Here is a 26,609-nt window from a genome sequence, read left to right on the forward strand (position 1 = left end):
AGCTGTCAGCACAGAGCCCGACGTGGGGCTCGAACTCATGAACCGTGAGATCATGACCTGAGCCGAAGTCGGACGCCCAACCGACTGAGCCATGCAGGTGCCCCAAGGCTTCTCAGGTTTGAGAGCCTGATGTCCCTGTGGAGAATTTTAGAAGTCGTGTTGCTTTTAACTTGTACTAAATGACAGTAGCCAGCATCCCACACTGCACTCACCAATGCATCACTCAGTGCAATGCACTGAGAACAGCCCCCTCCCCATTTTACAGATCAGGAAACAGAGACACAGAGGAGTCAGGGAACTGGCTCAGGTTAGTTAGTAAGTGTTTGGGCCAGTACTTGAACCCTGGCGCCTTGCTCTGGAATCCATGCTCATAAAGCACCTGTTGGTAAGTGTGCGCTCCAGACCCACCCCAACTCCCCAGCCCTGACCTCCTGGGACAGCAGTCGTTCATGATTACATCAATGCGTTCTGTACATTTTCAGGAAAATGGTTTAGTTTTTTACTTTTATAAGTAAGCATAAAGGAGAAGTGGTCTCATGAAATGTTCTGGGTTTTTTCAGTTTATTTTTGAGAGGGAGGGAGACAGAGAGAGAGAGAGAAAGAGACAGCACATGAGCACATGGGGGAGGAACAGAGAGAGAGGGAGAGAGAGAATCCCAAGCAGGCTCTGTGCTCATAGCCTGACTTGGGGCTCGATCTCATGAAACGTGTGATCATGACCTGAGCCAAAACCAGGAGTCAGATGCTTAACCACTGAGCCAACCAGGCGCCCCTCATGAAATGTTCTAACACATACTAGTTAGGGAATGAGTCTGAGTAATTCACAAAGTATATCTACATAACCCCAAATATTCTTTTATATTAATTAGAAGTCCAAAAGATGGCATTTTAAACAAGTTACTATAAAAGCACTGACTCCCGTGGCCAAAAGATGTTTGGTTATCTTAGAAATCATTAAATGCCTTGTTCATGAAATTTCCTGGTATTGTAATAGCCACTTATCTGACCCAAGCATATTTGAATGTGACCTCCCATAATTTGAAACTGAACTCACATTGTGGTTCTATTATATTTAAAGACTAAAGGATGGAAACCTTTCTCCAAGGGTGAAAGTCTGAGTCAAAAGAAAGTCATGGGTGGGTGAGGGGGGACGCCTGAGTGGCTCAGTTGGTTAAGCATCCGACTCTTAATTTTGGCTCAGGTTATGATCTCACAGTTTCACAAGTTTGAGCCCCACATGGGCTCTGCGATGACAGTGGGGAGCCTGCTTGAGATTCTCTCCATCCCTCTCTCTCTGCCCTCCCCCACCTGCATGCATGCACACTCTCTCAAAATAAATAATTTTTTTTAAAAAGGGTATAGAAGACTTGATCAAAGAAAACAAAAATAGGTGAACCATACACACATGAGACTCATCCATATGTCCTGCCCTGTCCCTCAGCTCCCGATGGCAACACCCCTGCTCTTCCCCCCAAAGGTTGCTCCTGGAGGCTGGGTGCACAGCAGGGCACCAGGCCAAGCCCAGTGAGGACCAGGTGTCGAAGCCCCATCTGGGGTAATCGTAGGATCAACGGTAAAGTTTGCAAAGCCTGGCCTAGCGTCTGCCCACAGCAAGTTGCTTGTAAAAAGCAGGTGAAGAGGTCCCTAGAGCCCAGGGTACCAGCTTTGGAGCCATACAAACCAGGGTTCAAATCAAACCAGGGTTCGCTGATCTATTTTCCAGCTGTGGAGTATCCTTTCCCATCTGTGCCTCTGTTTCCTCTTTTGTAAAATGGACCACAGCACCAACCTCTGAGTGTTGTATGGCCTACCCAAGGTAACTTTAAGAGTCACAAGCGAGGTGCCTGGCTCCTGGGAAGTGCCCATGTGTGATGGCTACATTTTCAGAGTCATGCTCTGGATTTGCCATCCCAGCTGTGAGGATGAGAGCCACAGAGGAGTGAAGGAGAAAAGGGGAGGTCAGCATGGCCTTCCTCTGACCACACCTGGCACCCAAATCGGCCCAAACCAAATCCACGGCCCTTCTGGAAGAGTCCCCAGCAGGGTGAGCTGGGAGCCAGAGGCAGCTGAGCGGGTGGGGCTCCCCATCCACTGCCAGAGCCTGGCTTCGCCCCGCTGTGCTCAGAGCATCCCACGGGGGGCAGACCCAGCCTGAACCTGCGGGGGCGGGGGGCGCACCCCATCACTGTGGTTGGGGAATGACCCACAGCTCTCAGAACTGGCAGATCTGCTAGCGAAGGAGTCAGAGTTAGGGGCACAAAGCCAGGGAGGCGGGGCAAAGAAGGGCTACTTACGGTCCGGTTCCTCCTGGGCCTGGAATCTGCAAAAAGAAGCAGAGCAGGGACTTCACCAAGGAGGGTGTGGGAGCTACCTGGTCCCGTCCCAGCCCACGAGTGGATGGCGGCTGACACTTATTAGGCCCTCGGGCTGGAGAGCGGTGGATGGCTTCAGAGTCCGCGCCCAACCCTGGGCAAAGAAACTCATTTCCCAGCGCTCACTTCTGTAGCGGCAATGGGAGAACTGGGAACCACCTCTCCCCCAGCCACTAAGCCAATCACAGTACTGACGCCCTCCCCCAGCCCACAAACGGGTTGGTTTGTGGCTGCGGACACTATCTTGTAGCCCCCAGGGTCTAGAGAGCCCAGAACTCCTCAGAGCCCCATGCAAAGGTCTCACGGAAGACCTCAGGGCTGGTAACACAGAGCAGATGACCGATCCTGAGGACCTCTGCTGAACCTGCTCCGGGCACACCGAAGCCAGGCGACCCTGGAGGCCTTCTGTGGGAGCTCGGTTTCTACGACTCGTGCCTGGAAGAGCCCATATGACCACCTTCAAGGAAGACAGCTGCTCATCGTCAGCCTGCCACCTACCATCCCCCTCTGGTGGGCTCAGGAGGCACAGACTCAGGGATTCTCAGGGCACAACTACCTCTTATCCCAAACCCCCACCCCCAGGTTTTCTCTCCTATCAAATACAGGGCCAGGTCATGGCCAAGCACATGTTGGTATTTAGCCACGGCCCACTGGCCATTTGAGACAGCTGGAGATGGTGCCCAGGCATCTGGTCTACCCGAGGGCAAATCAACTCCCAGCATAGACCGTCCTCTAGGGACACACAGCCCTTTAGGACTCCTGAGGAGGCCCTCTCGGAGACTTGGAATAGACTGCTGTGGGTGTGTACACCTGACCAGAGAGATCTGCTCTGAAAATGCCAATGAGCTAAGTCACCTCCAGAACACTCTCTGATTTCAGCAGCTCTGGGAACCATGAGCCCTAAATCCTAGCTGAAACACTTCACTGGAGGCCCACCAGCTGTGATAATACAAACAAGACAGGTGGTGTGAACATGCTGTGTAGACATTAGGTCAGTTTGGGGAACACTCTTACATGTACCTTTTAAGCGACCATCAGCAAAGTGTCTAAAGAGGAAAGGAACCAGAATGATGGTCAAAAGGAGAACGCGTATAAAATGACACAATTCTGGATTCTTGACTTAACAAATGCACCGAGTTTCCTTCCTCTGGTAACTGGTGTTCCCAGCACAGTGGTCACCTTGGGAGGCCGTGGCTCATTCCCACTAGGTAGCCACTGTCCATAGTCCAAGCCACCAAATGCTCTCTGGCCCGAGGCAGCTTCCTTTAAATGATGTCAGTGAGGCCTCATCTTTGTCCTTTAAGAGTGAGTTTGAGTTTTGCAAACAGCCAACTTTGATTTGGGTGGCCACAGGGAGAAAGTACAACAAAGTAACAAGATAAAATAAAATAAATAAAAGTGATAAAATTCAGTCTTGGAGAGGATGTGGGTAAAAAGGAACACAGCTTCTCATGCCCTGTGAACCGGTTCCATGTTTCTCAAGAGCCAACTGGCAAGGAAAACCTCACACCCTTTGACCCAGTAATCCCTCTTTGGGTACACACCCTCAGGAAAAACCCAAGAGAACACAACAGGGTTGTGCACAGAGGTGGTATTTATAATAAACAAAAAACTGAGAACGAGCCAGATGCCAAACAATGAGGCTGCTTAGCAGTCTTGAAGCAGAGGCCTTCCTGGCAGGAAGGCCAACACAACATTACTTCACCTTCCCAGGCTCAGTCCTCATGTCTGGAAAATGGGACACATCATGCCAACTTTGGAGGGTTTTTGTGACGATAAATGAGATCTCAAACGTGAAGGTGCCCAATGATTAATCACCCGGAGAGCATGAACCTTGACGTGATATGATGAGAATGACCCTGTACTCACGTGGTCTTCCTCCCCTAACCCCTTAAGTCCAATCTAATAAGGAGGAAAATGTCAGACAAATTCCAACAGAGGGGCATCCTGCAACATAACTGGCCAGTACTCCTCAAAACTGGCAAGGTCATGGGGGTGGACGGGCACCTGAGTGGCTCAGTAGGTTAAGCATCCGACTCTTGATTTCAGCTCAGGTCATGATTCCAGGGTCATGGGATCAAGCCCTGTGTTGGGCTCTGTGACGAGCATGGAGCCTGCTGAAGATTCTCTCTCCTGCTGCCCCCTCTCCCTTGCTCATGCTCTTACTCTCTCTCTAAAATTAAAAAAACAAGACAAAACTGCCAAGGTCATCAAAAACAGGAAAGTCAGAAACCGTCCCAGCCCAGAGGAGCCCAAGCAGAGACAACAACTATTTGTAACATGGTTTCCTGGGTGGGAGCCTGGAACAGTAAAAAAAAAAAAAAAAAAAAAAAGGTCGGGTAAAACTAAGTAAACCTAAATAGAGTACGGACTTTATAAAGTCAATAGTAATGTATCAATATTGATTCGTTTATTGTGACAAATATGCCATATTCACATAAGACATTAATAATGGAGGAAACTGGTGTGATAAGGGAACTCTCTGTACTATCTTTTCAAATATCCTATGCTCTAAAAAATGAAGTGTGTTTAAAATTTTTAAAAATTTAAACGTGAAAAAGGGACTGTGCCCAGGATGCTGCCTGGCATATAGTGGGTCCCGGGACATTAACGAGGCTCGGCACTCCATCCCACCAAAGAGAAAATCAGCATTTGATACTGACTCTTGGAAACAAGCATAAAATAACACAAAGGTGAAAAGGCAGAATCCAGAGGTACTAATGTCTGCCTACAGCTTCGTTACAACCCACGTGTGTGCTTTGATTAAAGACCCAGAACCAGTCATGCCAAGTACAGAGGTCAGATTTCGTAAGTGCGTTTCCCCTAAAAACATTGCTTCAGTCCACTGTCTTCATTGATTTGTTTTCCTGCTTTGGGGAATAACTGTGATCTTCTTATAAACGCATCTGGCACCCTAGGACCTGAGTCCAGGGACACACTAAGCATCGGGGCCACCCCTGGGACAAGTGCATGGTATCCCCGGGGCCACTCTGAGGGCCACCATAGCCGAGCACAGGGGTTCTGATGCGCACACTATCGGTCCCTTCCATCTTGGTCACTCTCCCCTTTCAGTCCCAGCCCCAATGTGGCCTGGGGTCCTGGGTGCTGCGGGCAGCAGACCGGACCCAGGGAAGGAGTCTGGCACAGAGGTTCAGCCAGGCTTTGGCAATGGGCACCCCGAGATTAAGACCTAGGCTCCTCGGAGACATACCCGATTCCAGGGCGAGGGCAGGAAAGTACCAGGCAAGTTGGGATCATCTTAAAGAAGTGCTCAAAACAGGAAAGGATGGGACAAAAGGACACAGGAGCCAGCTTCAAGGGCCCCCACTGGCCTAATCTGAGGCAACTTGAACATCCAATTAAATAACGATGGCAACAGAATAAAATAGCAATCCAAGAGTCCAGGCAGCTATAAACACAAAGGAAAAAGAAGACAGTTTGTTGAGGAAGCGGTTATTCCCGGGGCCTCAAAGTACCCCCCCTGAAAGTGCTTAGCACTTGCCAAGGAGAAAAGAGCAACTTGATGCTGCAGCCTGGCAGGACGGATGCCACCAGGGGAACTGGGTGTCACTCCTAGGATCTTCCCGCCACCAGAGACGCATGACCGGACTCCAATCTCCAGTAGTGAGGAGGCATCAGGCAAACCCAAGGTGAGGGACATCCACAAACCCAGGGCTGGGATCCCCAAAAGTGGCAAAGTCGTGAACATGGAGGAAAAGGCGGCAATGCACCCAGACTGAAGGAAACTCAAAAGACATGACAACCAGATGCAACGCGAAATTCTGGATTCTTCTGCTATAAAGGATGTTGTTGGGATAAATGAAGAAAGTTGAAAGGGGTCTGAGAATTAGTTGGGGGTAAATGCATCGGTGTGAATTCTCTGATTTTGATGGTTTCACTACGTTGTCTAAAAATCCGCCCATGTTTGTATGAGCACACGCTAAAGTATTTGGAGATGATAAGGCATTAAGTGGGCAACTTATCTAAAAAGGTTCAGAAAAAATTAAGTTCTTTGTACTGCATTTGTGACTTTTCTGTAAGTGTGAAATTGTTTCAAAACAACACAAAATGTTTTTCAACTTCGACCTGCTTGAAGTAGCAGATAATGACTTCAGTGTCATTAAAAGGAAGGATTAAAAGAATTTTAGTCAGTGTTTCTCAACCAGGCGTGATTCCCACCCCCAGGGGACAGTGAGCTACCTGAAGATGTGCCTGACTGTCACAGCTGGGAGGCGCTACTGGTATCTGGTGGGTCTACAGATCGAGGAAACTGCAGAACCTTCTACAACACACAGGACAGCCCCTACAGCAAAGGACGACCTGGCCCCACACGTCAATAGTGAGAGGCCCTTTGTACAAAAATCTCACCACCAACGGCAACAACAATATCCTGGTCATACTGCCTATTAACCAAGTGGCCTTAAACAGGTTCCTCCACCTTTCTGTGCCTCTGATTCCTGGTCTGTGAAATGGGAATAAAAATAGCAGACGCCTCACAGACCCCCTGTACACGTATGTGTTTTGCAAATGCCTGTCACCAAGGACATGTGCCATAAAGTCACATCAATTCAAGTGAAGGCTGGTAAAGCGCTGGGGCTCCAGGATAGGGAGGGCTGGGTCACGCATTCCCATCCTGCTAGCCTTCCGTCCCCTGAAAGAACTGACACTGGTCTGAAGGCTTGGGAGAGCTACCACCGTTTCGGTATCCAGCACAGAGCCACTTGGATCTAAATACACGAATGAGCAAGCACAGGAATGAAAGCCGCTTCCCCCCGTTAGCACCCATTGCTCGGGAGGGAATGGGGCATCCACCCCGCTAGTCCGTTCTCATCCTGGGCCCTGGGTGCTCATCTTGGCCCCGCCTTCCTTCCATCTCAGGCCTGGGAACCCAGCCCCCCACCTCAGCCCCCTGCCCAGGGACCCACCGGAAGCCAGAGGGCCGAAAACAGCCCCAAACAGGATGGCCACCACTGAGTCTCAGAGCTTGGTTCCTTGTAGGTCTGGCTTCTTAAGAGGTAATTTTTTTTCTCTCTCTCTCTCTCTCTGTGGCAAAACTGCCATCAAGAAGATTTGAAGAAAAAAATAAACTGACGGCAATGGAAATTTTAATACTAGAAAAATGTCAAGAAAGCAAACACAGGTTTCAATGAGACATTAGGGCTGACAGCTCATGGAAAAAGGCTTGAAACTATCAAAACACGAAAACCCCCCTTGCTAAGGGAGCACATGCACCTGCTGTGAAACTCATCAAATTCAAAACAGGCTTCAGTGGACAGGTTTTGTGCTCAAGTCAAAAGGCGGGCCACAGTGAGGGTCTCCAAGGGCCCTGGGGAGATGGGGGCCCGGGGGACAAAGGAGCTGTGACCTGGCCTGAGGCTGACCACTGGGCTCATGAGTGGACCCTGGGGGTGGACACAGCTTGGGGGGAGGAAGGTGGAGGTGACAGGTCTGTACTCCACAGACAAAGTCCACAATCTCAAGGACCACGCATGAGCCTTGAAGGTTGTGTGGCCCCAGGCACTTATCCACCTTTTCTGAGCCTGGCTGCCTCCTTGTGGAATGGCGATCATCACCCACCTCCCTTGGGGTTTCTGGGTCAGTGAGACCCTCTATGGAAGCCTGCCTGGAAAGCAGAAAGGGAAGCTCAGACAATTCCCATTCACTCCTTCCCCGATGGTCAGGGCCCAGCACACAGTAGGTGCTCAATCAGTGTTTATGGAGTGCTGATGAAGACCTCGTCCTGCCTGGAAAGGGCTGCACAGGGGAGAAAAGGCACTTGGGGCACAGATGGCTGGGACCCCTCCCCCACAACACACACACCAGGTGAGAGCTGGAAATAGGTCAGGGGTTCCGAAAGGCGGCCTGCAAAAGTTGACCCGGAAGCCGGGCAGGGATCAGAGAGTAAGGGCCAGGGAGGGCTTCAGAACAACCTCGAATTCAGAAAGCCCTGAGATTCCTGGTGAGGAAAAAGGCCCCCAACACTGGCTGGTCTGTCAGTCAACAGTCCCCCCGCTGCACGGCCCCACCCACCACGCACTCCGCACAGCACCAACAGGCCCACCTCGACGGATCCACATGCCCGCCCTCCGAAGTCCCACTGTTCCTTTACAGGTGAGGAAATGGAGACACAGGAATTAAGAAACTCACCCGAGGCCATGTAGCTGGTAAGTGGTAGACCCAGGATCCCAGCCCTATCAGCCTGCCCTTCAGACCACTATGCCCCTCGCTGCCAGCAGGAGAGGGGAGAAAGGAAGGCGTAGGGAGGCTCGGAAGGAGGGGAAGGCGTTCAGGAATGCCTCTCCGGGAGGCACCGTGGAGGAAAGAACGAAAGACGAGGTGGATCTTAAACCTTCCTGCCAGCCCTCTGGGAGGACCGTGAGGCACAGGCCGTGCAGTTCCCACCCGCATCACATTCCTGTTACAGATGAGGCTGCGGACAGAGGGAGCCCCAAACCCAGGGCCCAGAGCTGCTGTGTCCGTGTGGCCCGAGCAGCCCCTCTGGACACGTGGACACTTACCCACAGGCTCCAGCGTGGGCCGGAAGGTCTGGGCAGGGTAGCACAGGTGGAGCTCTGAAAGGACAGCAGAGTTGGCTGGAGGTGCCAGCCTCAGGGAGCCTCAGGGGGCAGGGCAGGGCCCCAGCCAGACTAGTGCAGGGCGCCTGGCCCTTTCCAAGGCCCCCAGGACACATCTACTCACTCTGCCGAATCCACTTCCTGCAGGCCCTCCAGTGGCACAGGAGGAAGGAGATGGAGACCAAGACCACCACCAGGATCATGACCATCCAGAAGAGCACAGGTCCTGGAACACAGAGGCGGCCCTGCACTCTCCGCCCTGATGCGGGGGTGGGGGGTGGGGGGGGTGGGTGAGGGGTGGAGGCCGAGGTCTCCACCATCGCAGTGTGCCAGGGGCCCTGCTGCAACCACATGGGACGGCCCTCAAGAGCCCAGACTATGTTCTCCTTCTCCTGGGACACATGCCATGGAGGCTGGCAGGACCAGGTCCTTCCCTGAGAGGGGACTGAAACCCAGACCCTATATCTCCCTGGCACCAGGCCCTTATCGACCTGCCTTCCCTCACCTGGCTCTAGGGAGCCCATCGGGGGAGTTGAATAGTTGACAGAAGAGCAAACCATTTTTAGACAGTGAGAAATTGAGGAGTCACAGAGCCAGAGTGAAGGAACTGAGGTCCAAAAGGTTACGGTCTAGGGGCGCCTGGGTGGCTTAGTCAGTTGAGCATCTGACTTTGGCTTAGGTCATGGTCTCATGGTTCGTGGGAGTGAGCCCCGCATCAGGCTCTCTGCTGTCAGCACAGAGCCTGCTTCGAATCTTCTGCCCAACTCTCTCTGCCCCTCCCCTGCTTGTAGGCTCGCACTCCCTTTCTCTCCCTCTCTCTCTCAAAAATAAACATTTAAAAACAACAACAACAACAACAAAGAAGTCACAGTCTCAGTGGCCGTGGAGAAGGGCACATGCCATGTGCGTCCCCCGACAGCCTGTGGCACTTCCGGTGTGGCCAGAGTCAGGGCGGGGGCGGGCAGAGTAGCGAGGCAGGTGACATGGGGAGTCTGGGAGGACTCCCAGCTCCCCTCCAGATGGAAAGCTCCGTGAGAACATAAACACGCTCAGCAAGCGTTCCCTGAATATCACACAGGCACCGCTACCATCTCCATTTTTACAAACGAGGGAAACTGAGGCTTGCGAAGATTGAGTAACTCACTTAAATGGCAAAGGGTTACAGCAGAATCATGGCTTGGGCCAGGCCAGGGTGGCTCCAGCACCTACACGCTTAACCGCTAGCTAAGTATATACTTTTTTACAACCTAGTACTTAAATTGCTCCTTTTATCCTTTGTCCCTTATGAAGATCGCATACCTAGTTACTGATTTTTAAGTCCAGTTTCAGATGTTAAAAAGTAGCATGCGCCATATGTGTGCTTTTCAAACTTTAATGTGCATAGGGATCTCCGGGGGCCACGTTCAAATACAGAGTCTGGTTCAGTGGGGCTGGGGTGGAGCCCACAATTTGCTCTTCTAACAAGCTGCTGAGACTGCAAGTCCAGGACGGGCGCTTTGAGGACGGCCGGCTGGAGAACTGCCGCCCCCTAGTGTTTGGCACGAGAACTGCAAGCCCTAAAATGAAGCGCACTTGGAATGTCTGTCTAGAAGGAGCCCTGTCCGTACTGGACTAGCTGCATGTATTCCAATGCTTGCTGCCCTGCGTGCTACACGGCGTTACAATTTTACAGGTGAGAAAACCGAGGTTCAAAGGAATTAAGCAACTAGTCAAGGTCATATATCCATTCACCAATACGTTTAATCGTCTCTCGTGTTTCTTCTTCTTCTTTTTAAAAAAGTTTTATTTAAGTGAACTAACTCTGCATCCAACGTGGGGCTCCAACTCATGACCCTGAGATCAAGAGTTGTATGCTCTACCAACTGAGCTAACCAGGTACAAACATTTTCTGAGTAGCAATTACAGGCCATGGGGATGAAGCTGTGAACAAAGTCCCTGCTCACAAGAACTGAGGAACAATCACTAGCTAGTGACCGAGCCGCAGGCCCAGCTCAAGAAGCCAGAAACCTGGGGTCAACCTTGGGCTCCCCCACCCAATGGATGCTGCTGCCCAGGAAGAAACCTCCCTCCTCCTGGCCTCCTGGGAGGCAGACCCTCCTTTCTGGGGGCGGGGGGTAATCATTACCTGAAACCAGAATGGGCTTTCCCGTGGAGGAGAAAGAGATAGGGGAGCTCGTTGATGTGAAGGTGTCTCCCCAGGTGTGGGTGTTGCCCCCTCCATGCTCCTTACTGCCTTGGGGGTCTTCTGCGGAGACCGGAGAGGCCATGGCGCTGCCAGGAGAGAAGCCAGAGGTAAGACTGACGATTGAGATGGAAAGAGGGAAGTGTGTACACAGGAGCCATTCCCAGCCACCCCAGCACAGAAATGGGCACACATCCTCCAAGATGACTTGTGAGCTCGGCACAGAGATCCAGCCCAGGCCCCACCTCCAACCCCAGCCCAGCTTCCCCCAAAATGGACCAGGGAGTCACCTGGTGGGCGCCTTGCTGTCCTCTGGGTTGGTGCTGCACTCGGGGTGGGCTTCTAGGGGAGGCGGAGGCTCATGGGTGGCATCCCTCTCAGCTGTACCTGCAGGGAGTGGTCGTAGAATCAGTGTCAAGGAGCCTTACCCAGCAGGACTGGTAACTTCCAGGGAAGCGACACGGTGAGGCAGGAACGACACTGCAGCCGGGCAGACCCAGGTTAGTGTTCTGGCCCTGTCTCCTTCCTTCTCTCCCTCCTTCCTTCCCTCCATGCAACAACTCCTTACTGAGCACCTACTGTGTACCAGGGACCGTGTTGCAGCCTGGGACATAGCAGTGCACAAAACCGATCCCTACCGTCAGGGGCTTGCAGGCTGGTGGGGCTCACAGACATGATGCAGGTGTCACACAAAGGCACATGGGCTCCCTTTAATGGGAGACTCAACCTCATCTGACCAGGAAGGCTTCCCTTGGGAGGCTGTTGCTGGGATGTGTGTATGGGTAGGGCCATCTAAGCAGAGGAAATTGAAAGTGGGGAGGCTCATAGGTGGGGGAAGGAAGAGAGCGAGCGCATAGGGGAGGCTGGTGTGCAGCCACATTAAAACATGTACATGACTGTCTGTTGTACATGATCATTCATAGCTGTGTTCTTCATCACAGCCAGAAGAGTGAACACAACCCAAATGCCCATCAACTGGTAAACGGGTAAATAAAATGTATATCAGTACCACAATATTGTGTGGACATAAGAGGAACAAAAGCACTAATACATGTGACAGCCTGAATGAACCCCAAAAGTATTAGTCTGAGTGAAAGAACCCCGATAGAGAACACATATTCTGGAAATGTCTAGATAAGGCTTATCTAGAGGGACAGAGAGTAGATCAGTGCTTGTCCAAGCTGGGGAGGGACATGGGGATTGACCACTAAAGGCGTGAGGTCTCTTAGATCGTGGTGATGGTTTTGCAACTTTGTAAATTTCTTTACGATCATTGAATTATACGCACCTAAAACCAGCAGATCTTGTGGTATGTAAAGTATACTGCAATAAAGCTGTTCTTAAAAAGTGGGGCTTTTTCAGGGCGCCTGGGGTTCAGTCGGTTAAGCATCTGACTCTTGATATCTGACTCTTGATTTCAGCTCAGGTCATAATCTCACAGTTTGTGAGTTGGAGCCCCTGGTTGGGCTATGTGCTGACAGCACGGAGCCTGCCTGGGATTCTCTCTCTCTCTCTCTCTCTCTCTCTCTCTCTCTCTCTCTCTGCCCCTCCCCCACTCTCTAGCTTTCTCTCTCTCAATAAATCAATAAATTTTTAAAAAATTGTCTTTCTCCCCAAAGCAACGATTTAATTAGCGATATAGGATGGGATCCGTGTGGTAGGTTGAATCAAGGGTCCACTCCTCGGGTGGAGGAGGGGTCTATGTTTCTGCCTCACCAACGCATGCGACTCTGACGGTCAGGGGAGCAGGACGGAAGTAAGAGAGTGCCTGTTTCCAGCCTGGGCATTTCTGTACTTCCACCGCTGCCATAAGGAGATGGTGCTCTGGGCAGGGAGGGGCCCCCGCTGGTCCCAGAAGCATGAGAAACGCTGGAAGCAAACCCACACCAAACCAATAAGCCCAGGCAAGTCAGCAGAGTGCCCAGCTGACCCACGGAGGAGCAGGAGCTGAACACTGAAACGTCAACGTTGTTTGTCAGCCGCTATTCCTGCAGCTAGAGCTGGCTGAGACGGTCTGGTTCGTGTCTCAAAAGATCAAAGTGAAAAGGCTGCTCCTTATCTCCAGCCAACTGTGGTCACACAGGAAGGTGGCTTGGTGGCTCTAGGTCTTCTGACTTTATTTAAAAGAGAAACCTGGGGGCGCCTGGCAGGGGGGGGCTCAGTCGGTTAAGCATCTGACTCTTGATTTCAGCTCAGATCACGATCTCACAGTTTGTGAGTCCGAGCCCCATGTCAGGCTCTGCACTGACAGTGAGGAGCCTGCTTGAGATTCTCTCCCTCTCTCTCTGTCCCTCCCCTGCTTACCTTCGCTCACTCTTTTATATAAATAACGGATAAATACATATAAATGAATAAATTTAAATACTATCCCCTGATATTTAAATGTAGCCTCAATTTTTAAAGTCTTTCTTTTGAAATCAACTTCATTAAGGCATAATTTATATAGAAGAAAATGACCTCTAAGTGTACAGTTTGATGAGTTTTGAAGAATGTATACATCCATGTAACTCTAACTCCATTTAAGATCTACAACATTCCCATCATTCCAGAAAGTTCCCTAGTGCCTTTCTGCCATAAATCCTCCCCTCACATCAGGAAACCACTGGTCTGCTTTATGTCACTGTAGATTGGTTTGCCTGTTCTAGAATTGCACAGGATGGAATCAGGCAGTATGTACTTTCTGGCGTCTGGCTTCTTTCACTCAGCATAATATTTCTGAGATTCATTAATGTTGCACAGAGCAATATGTTCCATGGAACAATGTTCCATTGTAGAGATGTACCACCATTTACCTACTCATTCACCAGCTGATGGACATTTGGGTTGTTTCCAGTTTGAAGCTATTATAAATAAGGTAGCTCTGAATGTTCTCATACAAGTCTTTGTGAGGACATAGAATTTCATTCCTGTTGAGTACCTTGGAGGGAGAAGGTTGTGTCACTTTGCTGACCAGACAGAATGTCTTTAAGGACCATTCAGAGATGATCTCCTCTGATCTGACCCAGTACCTCTTTTTTACAGATGGAGAGAATCATAGAGCCAGAGCTAGAGCCAGAAGGCAGGGCTCCTTAGTCCCAGCCCAGAGCACACCTCCTGCCTTGGGAATGAGCACTTTCTTACAAGTTTATAATTAACTGCTTTTGTAGGGCTAAAAAAACTGGCCCACATTTGAAGCTGATCACTATCCCTCTTTACCCCCATGTTCCTGGTGACAGCACCCCTCCTCTGATGGGGTACAAAGCAAATCCCCCACCCACATTCATTTCCCTTCTAAAAAGCTCTCGTGCTGCCTCTCAGATTTTTCCTGAAATACCTTGAAGAGAAAGTGAAGCAAGAATTAATTTCCTTTTTGGATTAGTAGGGTCCTGAGGAACTCTCCTCTTTTGGCGGTCTCCAAATAGATGCTATGTCTTTCCACATGGCCACCAGACTATTACCTGAATTAGCTGAAGCCTGGAGGCTTTAGCCTATGAGGAACATGATGCAATTTGTTATTATAATTTCTATTTATTTGTAAATCAGTATTTGAATTACATTTAAGATGTCATTGGTTTCAACAAGAGTTGACTTTGAGAGGATTGGAGAAGTTCCTGTGTTCAAATATACCACTTATGGATACACGCAGGTAGCACCATGAGCAGAGAGCCCTCTGGTGTCTCTCTAAGGCAGCCTCAGTCTGAGCTCCCACTGGAATACCTGCTGGAATCCAGCAATAGAACTTCTCTAAGTGGAGAAGATGGACCCAGTGGTCTTTGGATGCTTCTCAACCTCTCTATGTGTACCATACCTTCTTCCTTCCTCCCTGGGTTAGTGACCCTCCCCTTTTCTTCCTTCTTTCAATCTGGAGGTAAACAGAAGGTATTGTTTAGCCACTACTTTGCCTGTCTGTGTTCTCTGGTAAGGACCCACTGAAAGAGAGAAAAAAAAAAAAAAAAAAAAAGAACCTACCTACTCTTTGTCCCAATTTAGAACTAAAAAGGATATTATTTACCAGATTGAAATATTTCTCTTTAAATCCAAACACCTGATCCTTGGGCCATTTGAAGGAGAATGGTCTTAGCATCAAGATAAAATGGATTATCTTTTTGTATATCCAACAAGTGCTTAAAGTCAGATGAAATTTTCATCTTCATATTCGGAGTGTAAATTTCTTGTCAGCTTTCTATTTTCCCTGGAGTTTTCAATTGCCTTTCTTTTTCTTGTTGATAAAAGAATAATGTGCCTTCACCATATGAAGTTTTTCAAAGGTACTACTCATAAAGTTCACTGCAATTCTTTCTTTCATTGCTGCAGACAAGACAATTCACTGGAGCCCTCTTTCATTTTACCCCTCTTATCTGGTTCAATTGGTCTGCAACACAGCTATCATTCTGGGACTTCCCTTTCTTGCTCCCCTGGGACAGAGTCACTGTTTTCTAGATTCATGGATTTTTGTTTCTTGTCCCTCATTTAGCTGGATTACGTTTTCAAGTACTTTCTAAAAGAGGACACGAGGGAAAACCTTTCTACCCTTTTATGTCTGAAATGTTTTTGTTCTGCTCTCAAACTTAATTGTATCTTAACTGAAAATTCTAGGTTCAGAACTAAGAAGGAGCTGATGTGGTCTGGTGGAGAGTACTCGGGGCTAAAACTCAGTATCCTTGTGTTCCAGCTCTAGCTCTGGCCCTATGATTCTCTCCATCTGTAAAACTAGGTTGTGAGATCAGATCACAGGTGGTGGCAGGTTCTGAATTGACCCTTAAAGACATTCTGTGTGGCCAGCACAGTGACCCAGTCATCCCTCTCCTGGGTATTTACTCATGAGAGACAAAAATATATATTCACACAGAGTTGTACAAAAATGTTTGTAACTGCTGTATTCATAATAGCTCTAAACTGGAGGGTTGCCTGGGTGGCTCAGTTGGTTAAGCTTCTGACTCTTGATCTTGGTTCAGGTCATGATCTCATGTTTTGTGGGTTCTAGCCCCACGTCAGGCTCTGTGCCTACAGCCTGCTTGGGATTTTCTCTCTGCACCCCTCCCTCCTTCTCTCTCTCTCTCTCTCTCTCTCTCTCAAAAATAAATAAAATTTAAAAAATAGCTCCAAACTGGAAATAATCCAAATGTCTGTCAACTAGTGAATGAATAAATAAATACGTCTATTATGTCTAGGTGTGGGTAATCTTCATTCATCCTGCTTTGCTCTTGGTAAGTCCTTTCAGTCTGAAATCTTGTATTTTTCAGGTCAAGTATGCAAGGAAAGTTGGGGCACTGCTGTGGGTACAAGGCCCGGAGCACACAGTGACCAAGTCAAGAGGGCCATGAGAAATGGGAATGCAGAAGACCTAAGACTTGGGGTTGGGAGTGCACCGAGGGAATTATGGCACTTCTGCTGACATGAGGCCTGGGATGTACCAGTGTCCCCACTGGAAGGGCCATGCCAAGGTGGTCACCAGACCTAGGCTGGGGCTATGAGGTTGCAAGGGACCATCGACTCTGGGAGCATGACTGGGACCAGATGACCCCACCCATGCGCCCTGCTGAGAGAGTGTGCAGCAAGAGCAAGAAAAAGTAAATGCAGCCAAGAAAAGCCTCCTTCTTCCTGCAGTGGCTCCCCAGCACCCTCTACGGGCAAAGCTTAACATCACGTTCACGAGGAGAAATGCGGAAAGAGTCCACCCTTTACTGCACAGCAGGAGCTGAGGGTGCAATGAGAGTTGAGAGGCCACCATTGGTAACAGGAACACTTTCTAAAAGCCTTTTTTTTTGTCCTCTATTTTCTTACTATTTCTTTTTCATTGCGTTCTGTTCTTGCTTTATGGATGTAGCAACTTGAATTTTTCTGTGGACACTAGTTTACTTATTTATTTATATTAAGTTTATTTCTTTTGAGAGAGTGAGTGGGGGAGGGGCAGAGAGAGAGAGAGAGAGAGAGAGAGAGAGAGAGAGGGAAAGAGAGAATCCCAAGCAGGCTCCACCCTGTCAGCAAAGAGCCCGACGCAGGGCTCTATCCCATGAACCTCTGGATCATGACCTGAGCAGAGATCAAGAGACACTCAACGGACTGAGCCACCCAGGCACCCCCTGTAGACACTAATTTAAATTTTTAAACTTCTATTACTATTCCTGAAGCAATTCCTATTGCTCCATCCATAGTAAATGTTTCTGTCAATGTATCTTGCTATTCTCTTTCATGCTGCTGGTTTTCCTTACCAGTCTGGATATCTTTACTGCTCACTCATATTTACTTAAAAAGAACTACACTGAGGGGCTCCTGGGTGGCTCAGTTGGTTGAGCTTCTAACTTCAGCTCAGGTCATGACCTCGCAGTTCTTGAGTTTGAGCCCAATGTCGGGCTCTGTGCTGACAGCTCAGGGCCTGGGGCCTGCTTTGGAGCCTGTGTCTCCCTCTCTCTGCCCCTCCCCCACTTGTGCTCTGTCTCTCGCCCTCTGTCTCTGAAAAATAAATTTAAAAAAATAAAATAATAATAATAATAATAAAAAGAACGATGCTGAATATTCCAGCATGTCCTTTTCAAAGTGGGTCTCTTCCCTGAGTAGGAGATCCACCCAGGAACTCTGGGCCCATGGGGGGAGGGCAGGCTGGCAGTTTTCACTCCAGGGTGACTCGGCAGGGGTAGCCTATCGACAGGGCGTACTCCCAAATACACAACCAAAGAGGGCTTTACAGCAGGGTGGCAGTACCCCCACCAGTAGCCCTATGTTTCCCTAGATACTCCTTCAGTATCTTTAGCCAAAAAGTTGACAATTTTCACCAGAGGATGAAAACTCAGGTACCGTCTGTTCAGACTGGTCAGTGTCCGTGGTAGGCCTCTGTTACAGGCTTTAATTTTTATTTTCAAGCTGAAGTTGCAACCCTCTGTACCTTTCAATTCTCCATCTCGCTCCCATCCCATCCTTCCTTTTACTTGCCTGCTCTGAGCGCAGAGCTTCTGTGGGGTCTTCAAAGCAAGTTACCTCTCACATTTCCTGCAACACTGAATCCCGGGGGGAGCTTTCCTCCCCCTGGTTTCATCCATCACCACCCTTCCCTCTGTTTTCTACCTTCTAGGAATTTGCTGAAATCTCATCTACTGATGAACCGTGTTTTGGGTTTTTTCCCCCACCATCAAGAATTTATAATTTTCTGCACTCTGGCAAATGTCTACCATCTTTTCTTTTTCCTTTTCTCTTTTTTCTTTCTTCTTTTTTTTTTTTTAAGTAAGCTCTACACCGAACATGGGGCTTGAACTCACAACCCTGAGATCATGAGCACCATGCTCTACTGAATGAGACAGCCAGGCGCCCCAAATGTCTACCATCTGAGTTGGAACCATCTTCAAAAATTTCATTTATCTGTCTTGAGTCATCAAACAGCCTTTTAAAAACAAGTCAAAATTTTACAAACCCAACACCTTCAGAAGGAAGAATTTTAAAAAATATTATCAGAATCTCTTACCAAAATGCCAAATCTAGACTTTTCTTAAGTTTATTTATGTTTTGAAGTGCCTGGGTGGCTCAGTCGGTCAAGCATCTGACTCCTGGTTTCTGCTCAGGTTATGATCTCACAGTTCACGAGATTAAATCGAGCCTTGCGTTGGGCTCTGAGCTGACAGTACAGAGCCTGCTTGGGATTCTCTCTCTCCCTCTCTCCCTCTCTTCCACTGCCCCCTCCCCCCCAAATACATAAACATTTTTTAAAATTGATTTATCTTTTAGTAATCTCTACACCCAACTCAGGGCCTGAACTCACAACCCCGAGATCAAGAGTCACATGCTCTTCCAACTCAGCCAGCCAGGAGCCCCAAATCCAGATTTTACTCCACTTACTGGATTAAAAGAAAAACCAAAGCCCAAACCTGACCTAGTTAACAGCTAGGGTTGAAGGTCATTTGCCCAGCTGGGGGTAGGGAAAAGTACAGCTATAGGGGCACAGACCTCAGCCCCTTGGCTGGGGGTACAGACTGCTTACCCTGGGGTTTGGTGGCCATGCCTGGTGGACAGACGGGGCGGGTGACACAGTGGGCACAGGAGTTGGTGACTGGTGTGACACAGAACATGCCAGGTCGACATTCGCAGACACGAGAGGAGTTCCAGGTACAGGGTGTCTTCTCCACCAGGTCATCTAAGGGACACAGAAGGGTCACGGGGAAGGATCTGGGATGGCAAGGGCAGGGGCTCCAGAGACCCCAGGAGGGCAGAGAATTCCTTTGTCCAGAAGCAAATGCTCATATGACTCTTCCGTTGAGCGGATCTCTTGGCATGCTCAAAATAGTTACGCTAAGTGAAAGAAGGCAGGAAAAAAGAGTACATACTATGTGATTATGTTTATGGAAAATGCTAGAAAATGCAAACTCTTCCACAGTAACAGAAAGCAGAATGGTGACCTGGGAAAGGACGCGGGGTGAACAGTGGTGGGAGGGATGATAAGAAGCACAAGGAAACTTTCCAGGGGGATGGAGAGTTCATCTACCTCAACTGTAGCGATGGTTTCACCACTACGTGCGTATGTCAAAACGTATCAAATGGCACACTTTAGACATCGCATTGCATTGCCTGTCAATCATACCTCAATACAGCTGTTAAAAGAAAATAATCTAGAGGACAGGGTGAGTGGGCGTGCACATAGGTGGACCCACACTGGCCACGCCTTGATCATTCTTTAAAACTGGGGAATATTCCATAACCGTTCCTGATTCTTTCTGCTTCTCAACAGGTCTGACGTTTTCAATGACAGAAAGGGGTTTTCCCCCAAAATTAAAATATTAGAGGTTTCGTGAACAGAAAACATATAATAATGCATTTACATATGTTCAGAAATAGTTTGTGTGCTGTATGTGGGTGAAAATAGAATTACGGCGTTATTAGATTAGACAAATATGACTTGGTCATTAAGGGCTTTTCTCAGTCAGCAGGATACTGAAAAGACCTCTAATGATAAAGGACCTCACACTTTCTTCCTGAAACCTCCAGAGAGAGTGGGAAGCAGAGAGGCTCTGGAGAATTTGTGTGGAGGGCAAGAGTGAGCTCAGCAGTGAGAGAGTGAGACAGGACAGTAATAGCTATTCTCATGATTATAGCTCTTGATACCTTTGAGTGCCTGTGAGGCAGCATTAATACAATCGAGGTGAGGGGGGTAGTACTCTGAGCACTCTGCTCAGATTAACCTGGTTTAACCTATTTAATTCCTGCAACAGCTCTCTGGGAGAGTACTATTATTATACCCATTTTACAGATGAGGAAACTGAGGCACAAGAAATTAAGAAACGTGCTTGTGTTTAAGAGTGGAAAGGGGTGGAGCCAAGATTTGAACCCAGCCACTTGAGCTCCAGAGTCTGTGCTCTTAGCCCCTGTATTGCACCCACTGCTTTGCAGGGCTTCATCCTTAGAGCTAAAGGAATTCTCAGACTAACAGCCACCTCCTGCTTCTCTATCTGACATGGTGGCTATGACAGGTTACATTTGTCCAAAATGGCCAGAGCAATATTTTGGCCCCATCTGCTCGTCTACGCCTCTGCCACTTAGCCATCAAGAAGCCTGATTTCTTTTCCTTCCGATGACTCAGTGCGATTTGCGACTGCCTCAACAGGTAGAAACCGGCAGAAGTCACGACGTGTGATTTCTGAGGTAACGTCAACAAAAGGGATATGGCTTGTGCCCACCCCTCCCCCTTCCTTGGAGTCCAGCCACCAGGCCCTGAGGAAGCCCAAAGTCAGCCATATACAGGCCAACACAGAGAGCATCGAGGCCCCAGCCTGCGGTTGGCATCAAACCCGGACCCATGAATGAAAATGCTTCCAGATGATTCCAACCTCCAGCCTTCACACTTTCCAATGGAAACCCCAGACCTCGTGTAGCAGAGGCCAGCTGTCCCCATAGTGCCCTGTCCGAATTCTGACCCACAGATTCACGAGTACAAAGAATGGTTTATTACCACAAGCTTTGACAAAACTTGCTATGTGGCCTCATAACTGGAACAGTGGCCCCTGGTGACCACAAACAGTGTTCTTTCCTCTTCAGGCCTCCCTGGACTTCAGGCTGCATTGTTGTGTGAAAGAAACTCTGGACAAGGAGACATAATCACACATTCCTCGGGTCCTGGGCAGCTTCCCCTGCCCTCTGTGGCCCTCACAGACGTCATGGGGCAGCTGGTATTGCCATAAGTGAGCTGACTGTCTACACAGCAGGCACCCAGCAAGTGCCGGTCCAGGGCATGCGCTAAGGGACAGCGCAGGGAATGACCACAACTGAGAATCTCAAAGTTCAAACTCTAGCTCTGGCTCTCACAAGGATGTGTGGCCTTTGTAACGCCTCAGTTCCCAAAGCCTCAGTTTTCCCTTCTGTAAAACAGGGATATTTGTAATCCATGCACCATAAGGTAGCTACCAAAAATAACGAGACAAGTTTAGAACAGGGTAGGTTATGACAAATGCTTCCTTGCAGGAGTGAGCAAATGGAAGCTCTCTGAAAAGGGATCACTGCCATTAAAACCCTATAATCACAACTGGACTCAGAAAATCTAACTGCTCAAAAATGCTAGAATGGAGAGCTAGGCTCCTGAGGACTCACCAGTCCCAGAACAAACTCAAGGTTTTCCATCCCAGATTCTCAGCCAAGACCCCCTGCACCCAGAGGGAGCCCCAGGAGGGGAGAACACGGCCCTTACCTCGACCACAGCTCACACAGGCCGTGCAGTGGCCGTCCCTGTCCAGGTAGTAGTCGGGCTCACACTGCTTCCTACAGTCAGGTGACCCCTGGGGACACGGCGGCTGCGGGGTCAGCCCTGGGGAAAGAAGCAGACAAGCTCCAGGCCAGGCCGCCAGGGCAGAGGCCCCATTCACCACCACCTCTTCACCCAGTCGCCACCACCAGCTGCAAGGCTGGCACCCATACTCCTCACATGTCAGATCAACCTGCAGAGGGAGTCCTGAAGCCCAGAGAGGGAAGGAATGGGTCTACAGCCACACAGGAAAACAGCACTGACTCCCTCTGAACTGCCCCTCTGCTTCCAGGCCCTTCCCTCTGAGATCCGTCATTGCCACTACGCCAGAGCCCTCTCCTCAGCCCCACCATGTCACCACCCTCCTCAAAACCCTGGGGCCACTTCCCTCTGAGATCAGCCACGAGGCAAGGATGCCGACTACCACAGCTTCCGCTCAGTGTGGCCCTGGGGTCCCAGGCGAGGCAGTAAGGCAAGGAAAGGAGAGAAAAGAAGTGAGGCCAGGAGAGGCAGACACCAGGCTGCCAGGGACAGATGACATCATTAGGTGCACAGATTACACAAAAGAATCGGCAGATACGTTATTAGGACTCACAGTGAGTTTAGCAAGGTAACTGGATATAATGTTATTACATCAAACTCAGCTGAGTGTCTATACATTTGGGTTGAACCCTATGAGACTGCTATTGTGACAGGTTAGGCTGTCACATACTGACTACTCACACGGTTCAAAACAATACTAAAAATGAAGACTTACAACCCGCGATATTGAAAAATACAATACCACTGTCATCATCATCAGAAACATCAAATACCTAGAAATCTAACACAAAGATGTAAATCGTTCTACATGGAAACTAATAAAACATCATTGGGAGAGAGAGGTTCAACTGACCTAAGTAAAATTAAATACATAAAAATAAAGACGGCCGATCTTGATTTGCAGTACGAATACAGACCGTGAAAGCGGGGCCTCATGTGTGTGTGTATATATGAATATACATACGGCCTGAATAAACATACGGCTTTCCCGTGTACTTGATGCTATAAAAATACGGATTCTCTCTAACCTGATCCACAGATTCAGTGCAATCCCGATCAAAATCCCAACGGGACGTTTTGTGGAATGTGAAAGGCTGATTCTAAAGTCGATGCAGAGATGCAAATTACCAAGAAGAGCCAGGGCAGGGCTGGAGAACAGAGATGGGGAAGTTGTTCCACCATATACCGAAAATCTCCTGGAGTCGAGACCGCATGGCATCCACACAGACCAGACAAAAAGACAACGAACGGAAAGGAATAAGAAGTCCGGATCACAGCCAGGCACCTATGGACCTTAGATTTACCCCAAAGATGGCAGGCAAATCAGCGGGGAAAGGACAATTTGTTCGATAAAAGGTGTTGGTTCAACTGCATATCCATGCGGCCTCTTGCAACATGACCGCTGCCTCCGCCACAAACAAAAGGTAGGCAGACAGCGGATCTAAACGTGAAAGGCAGAACAGTAATGATCCTGGAAGGTAATGCAGGATGTCTTTGAGACTTCAGTGGAGACTGCAGCGAACACAAGGCAGGACATAAAGAGAAAAGATGGACCCACGTGATGACTTTAAAATTAGGGACACCTCTTTAGCGGGGCACCTGGGTGGCTCTGTTGGTTGAGCAGAGACTATTGGTTTTGGCTCAGGTCCTGATCTCATGGTTCTTGGGATGGAGCCCCACATCGGGATCTATACTGACAGCATAGAGCCTGCTTGGGATTGTCTGTCTCCCACTCTCTATGCCCCTCCCCCGTGCTCTCTCTCAAAATAAATGAATGCACTTAAAAGAAATTTTCAGTTAAAACTGAACAAACCCTCTAGAGACATGAAAACAAAGACTTGTTTATCACTGTTAACTGTAGCCAAAAGTGGAAACAACCCAAATCCAAACACTACTGGACATACACGGTGTATACACCCATACAACAGAAGGCTGGTCGGCGATAAACAGGAGGGAACTGAGGACCCCAACCCGTCACCACAGGAACCAGGAGGGCGTCATATCCACACCTGCCCCTTTGCCAGGACCTCGGTGTCTGGCACACAGCAGGCACTAAGCTGTCAAATGAACGACTTCTTCCTTTATCCCCTCTGGCCCTCGAAGCCTGCAGCCCCAAGGGACCTAGAGACCCTCTTCTCCCTGGACCAGGAGAGACCCACCTGCCCAGGGGAACGCCACACACAGGTCGCCTGCCAGTGAGACGCCGTTGCCCTGGGAAACAACCCAAAGCTTCTCGAGAAATTACCTGGATCTGGACTGGGCTTCCTCACAGAGGACGGAGAGCCGGGGGCCCCCGTCTTTTTGGAATCATCTTCGGGGGTGATGGCAGTGCCCCCTCCAAGGAGCGTGGTCCTGGCACCGGAGCTCACTGAGGAGGTCACCAGGGGCCCGGCCTGGGCGCTGGTGTCGCTGAGAAAGAAGCCGGAAAGGGCACTGCCAACCCTCCTGATGACGCAGGGAGGTCTGTGCTCAGGGGTAACCGCTTCCACAGCAAAGGGGTTCCCAGCCCCTCAGCCCACGGCCTCTGGCAGCCCCACCGTCCGCTCCTGGGAGCCACGGCTGTGCCGTCTAGACCTTCTCTCGTGCGCTCGGGCAACACTCGGCACACGGTGGAGGTCAAGCGACTGCTGGGTTGACAGAGAGGCACCCTGGAGTCCTGATACCCTGGGCCAAACCCCACCCACACCACAGCCCAGCTGGGCTCTGGGCATCCTGGGGGCTGGGACAGCCCCATGCCACATTCAGCTGGAAGGGAGAGGGCCGGGAGTCACCTGGTGGGTGCCTGGCAGTCTTCTGGGCCCGTGCCGAGGTCAGGGCTGGTCACCGGGGAAGGCCGCTCACACACAGTATCCATCTGTGCTGTGCCTGCAGGGGACACAAGGTGGACAGATGTGCTACCGAGGAGCTTGGAGGCTCTAGGAACAGATTCTTTCCCACCACGACCCACAGTTCGGAATGAGGTGCTTGGAAAACGCAGCGGCCATCTGGTGTTTGTGCCTGCCCAGCACCCCTTCCCCCTCGGGCTAAGGCATCCCGATTCTCCCCGGAACACTCTCCCCAGTCTCAGTATCTGTGCACGGGGCTGAGGCCGACTCACCACCCCACCCTCCCAGGAGTAAACCCAGACGACTTTGGACCAATCAATCCCTTTGATTCCTCTGACCCCGAGGAGCTGGTTCAGCGGTGGGCACGTGACCCCAGCCACGCCCATGAGGTACAATGTCGTGGTTTCAATTATGGCTGTTGAAATTGCAGGAAGGAGAAACCGTCTTTCTGCTGGGTTTGGGTAGGAGGCAAGCTTGGATCTGGGGGAGCAGAGGTGACAAATAGGTAAAGACAGGGCTCCTGGATCCAGCCATGCCTGATACTACCCAGAGCCAGCCCCAGACTTTGCAGTTACATCAGCCAAAAAATTTGAGATTTTGTTACGTGCAACCCAAAGACTCCTGAAGAATCCTGGGTGCAAACACGGTAAAGAGGAAAAACACGTAGCACTTTCCATCAGGTGGATCTGAGTTTGCCTGCCACCTCTAACATGTCCTCACTGTGCCCATCACACTGCGTGATACAGAGTAAACGCCCCATGAACAGCGTGTCCTTTTCCCCTTCTAGATCTCTGTCCCATTGCTTAGAAACAGTCCCACGTGTGCGATTATGATCTGAAGGCTTCAGTGGAGGGGGCCTGAGCAATGCTCATGTGTCTCGTATTTCTGAGTGCGCTGGCGTGACGAGGCCTGGGTGTGACATTCAAAGTCTAGCCCAGACATTCCCTGCTCTGTGGTCTTGAGCGATTTACCTGCCATCCCTGGACCTCAATTTCCCCCGTTCTAAAATGGGGATACTTCCGTCTACTTTCTGGAGTTTTGAAAATTTCAGGAGGGAACACCTATGTAAGCTGCCCCATGCGGCTTAGCTACCGGCTGACGCTAAAGCGGAAACTACTGTCCATCTTGCAGCTGGAGAGTTGCCCTTGGGAGCGTCCACGTGGGAGCCCAGAAGTCAGCCAGCAGCGCTGTCCCCCAGAAATATGATGTGAATCACGCTGTCATTTTAAATTTCCAAGTAACCCCTTTTTAAAAAGTAAAAAGAAAGATAAATTTTTAAAAAAGTAAAAAGAAACACGTGAAATTAATTTAATGTATGTGACCCAATATATCTAAACTACAGAGGTAGACAAGCAACATAACGATAATTAATGAGATGTTTTACATTTTTGTATGCCTGCAACTGGCCACCTTTTAAACGCTCCGTGGAGGCATGTGGCCAATGGTACCGCTAGGGGCAGCAGGGGTCTAGGGGCAGCAAAGGGGGGGCTCGGGCGCCACCATGCGGCAGTCGCAGGAACACCACCAAAACAGGGCCTCCTTTCTGGAGCGGGTCCACGGGCCCTGGCTGGAACAGAACTCTAAACCGATGCTAGCAGAGATGCAATTGTTTCAGAGCTGGAAGGTCCCCCAGGGCCGTCTAGTGGCAACTTTACATTTCCCAGATGGGACACTGAAGCCCAGGATGGGGTGGGAACATGCCCCACGGCTGCAGGCGAACAATACCCGGGGGACCTGGTGCCCAGCCCAGAGCATTTTCCACTCCACCCCCGGCCCTGTTCGCAGGTGGCGCGCTGCCGCAAGCCCCTCAGCACAGCATTTGTGTGACCCGGGGAGAACTGGGCCAGATTTGAGCCCCACCCACCCGCAACACTGAGCTGTCCGGGGCCCCCACGTCCTTCTGCATAGATCTCTGCA

General features: G+C 49.9%; 1 protein-coding gene across 2 annotated transcripts in view; it reads right to left on the reverse strand.

The window, feature by feature from the left end:
- The window catches only part of TNFRSF8 (TNF receptor superfamily member 8), a 76,284-nt gene that overhangs the window by 5,814 nt on the left and 43,861 nt on the right, over positions 1 to 26,609 (reverse strand). For both annotated transcript variants that reach the window (XM_047868748.1, XM_047868749.1), the window contains 9 exons: positions 24,639 to 24,732; positions 24,113 to 24,276; positions 21,772 to 21,888; positions 19,078 to 19,230; positions 11,420 to 11,516; positions 11,073 to 11,218; positions 9,072 to 9,173; positions 8,891 to 8,944; positions 2,295 to 2,320 (listed from right to left, as the gene is read on the reverse strand). In XM_047868748.1, coding sequence (XP_047724704.1) covers positions 2,295 to 2,320; positions 8,891 to 8,944; positions 9,072 to 9,173; positions 11,073 to 11,218; positions 11,420 to 11,516; positions 19,078 to 19,230; positions 21,772 to 21,888; positions 24,113 to 24,276; positions 24,639 to 24,732 — 953 coding nt within the window. The remainder of the gene's footprint in view (positions 1 to 2,294; positions 2,321 to 8,890; positions 8,945 to 9,071; positions 9,174 to 11,072; positions 11,219 to 11,419; positions 11,517 to 19,077; positions 19,231 to 21,771; positions 21,889 to 24,112; positions 24,277 to 24,638; positions 24,733 to 26,609) is intronic.

The sequence above is a fragment of the Prionailurus viverrinus genome, chromosome C1 (assembly GCF_022837055.1).
Source record: "Prionailurus viverrinus isolate Anna chromosome C1, UM_Priviv_1.0, whole genome shotgun sequence".
Lineage (NCBI taxonomy): Eukaryota > Metazoa > Chordata > Mammalia > Carnivora > Felidae > Prionailurus > Prionailurus viverrinus.